Raw genomic sequence first — 2,093 nt, forward strand, 5'->3', positions numbered from 1 at the left:
TGCCGAAAGTAACTGGTACAGAGACAATGCAGATTCGTTCCACATTGTTTCAAAGCACCTACACCATCCTGTATTCTATCATTTAAACCACTTTAGGAATTTCTCTTTCTTATTCCTCACACGAAAGCATGACCATGTGGTAAAGGCATACCAAAACCATGGCCGTGTAGTAAAGCCACATCAAGACCCTAATCAGCTATTTTATATTAAAATCCTTGAAATATGGTCAAAAATAAAATATTTTCTAGACATATGTACCAAAATATAAATTATAATATATCCAATGGTCATCAAACATAGAAAGAACAACAGGAAGAATGTTTTATTGGGTGATGGCCATTATCAATATTTTGTTGTTACTATTCAGTACAGATACTGGTCAAGCTCCACTGTAAATAAATGACTATTGCAGTGGAAAAAATCAACCAACACATCTGCGTCCAACCCTTTCCACTTAAACTTATAATAATTCCTAACTACAGCCATTTCTTCACTGTCCTCAGAAGAACAAAACAACATTTTACGCAGACTTCAAATTTACCTGCTTGAATGAACATTCATCCTTTCGATTATTCCATTCCAATTGTTTGAAACTTTTGCTTCTCAAAAACATTAAACTATTTGTGACCACAACCATAGCTGTATAAATCAATGAACGATAAAATAGGTTTCAGTAAGTCGAGTAAGACTAATTAAGATAGAATATCAAGCTTGACATAGAAGTAAACAGTTTTTCTTTTTGAAGGTAGGTTAGGGAGTCCAGATTTTGAATGGTAAAATAGAACGCATGATCTTCATAATTCATACATAATAAAAAAAATGAATTTTAGATGCTGAAAGTTCAGATTTACCTCAGCCCTTGAAGAATTAAATAAATATAGGTAGATCTAGGGCTTTAAAAACTCCCGACTGCTCACATTAAATTCTTTACAATCAAATCGAATTCTCATGGCCTGTGAAAAAATATTGCTCTCCACATGGAAAATGAGCTTAATGAATTTTCCTATCATCTATATTCTTTGCCAGATCTCTTTACCATCTAAATTGAAGAACAGATTTAAATAAATGTATTTTTCTCCTCTTCACCTAAAAAAAGATTTAAGCACTGCAAAACATTCTTGAACCACATGTTGAAAATGTAAGGGCAGTGGTGAAAGAGCTGAGTTGTTATCAACCATCTCTGTACCCTCACTCAACTTGGCATAAGATTCATTCTACGTGTTAAATTTTGCCTATCAGGAAGTGTCAAGCTTTACTTTCAGCAGCAAGCTTCTTTCGTTGGTAGTGCTCTGCAACCTTGTAATCCACCACTTCTCTAAAAAGGTTGGCATCAAGAACACAATCGAAACTACCATAGACAGCAGCTTGCACACTGGCCATCATCTTCGCTATTTCTCGGCCAGAGAATCCTTCAGTTTTGACAGCAACCTCACGGAGAACATCTTCTGATATACCCTTTATCTCTATCTTTTGTTGCCTACCCTTAAAGAAAGATGCCCATCTAGTTCTAGTACTGCCTGCCTGTGCAATGTACTTCTCCAAATATAGTTTTAATAACTTAAGCCGTTCCTCTTCTCCTGGAAGAGCGAACTCAAGAACCTCGTCAACACGATCAGTAACAGCTGAATCAAGATCACCTGGCCGATTTGTTGCAGGAGCAAGCACTATGTCTCTGGATTGATCCCCAGTACGATATAAAAGTGCATTAAGAGCACTCCGCTGAGCTTCACTCATATGAGTGTTATTGCGTCTGCATCAAAATAATATTGGCATGAATAAATTTCAAATATGTAAGGCAACAGAAAGCTCTGATGAAAAGTTACAACCAACAGCATTGTAGTACATGTAACAAACTAAACTTCAAATGCTCATAGCATTTTAAACCAAATTGTGCAACTCTTAAGTTAGAATCTAAACCCGTTAATCTTAGTTCATACTTTAGAACATGCTTCTGGCATTCAAAGAAGAAAGATGCCTAAATTCTATAAACATGAATGAAAAATTTAGGTAATTTCCATTAATTCAAGATGCAGACTTAAGATTTGTCAACCATTACAAGCAATAACAAACATAAATACAGGTATATGAGCAAG

The 2,093-nt window shown here is 35.4% G+C and overlaps 1 protein-coding gene across 1 annotated transcript; it reads right to left on the bottom strand.

Annotated features, from left to right (window-relative positions):
• Positions 1–1,136: 1,136 nt before the first annotated feature.
• On the bottom strand, positions 1,137–1,755 carry LOC131873748 (uncharacterized; the record flags this gene model as incomplete). The annotated part of the gene is made up of 1 exon (XM_059216932.1): positions 1,137–1,755. A coding segment is annotated over one exon (510 nt), but the record flags the coding sequence as incomplete, so codon positions are not given.
• Between the last annotated feature and the right edge of the window lie 338 nt (positions 1,756–2,093).

The sequence above is a fragment of the Cryptomeria japonica genome, chromosome 2 (assembly GCF_030272615.1).
Source record: "Cryptomeria japonica chromosome 2, Sugi_1.0, whole genome shotgun sequence".
Taxonomy (NCBI): domain Eukaryota; kingdom Viridiplantae; phylum Streptophyta; class Pinopsida; order Cupressales; family Cupressaceae; genus Cryptomeria; species Cryptomeria japonica.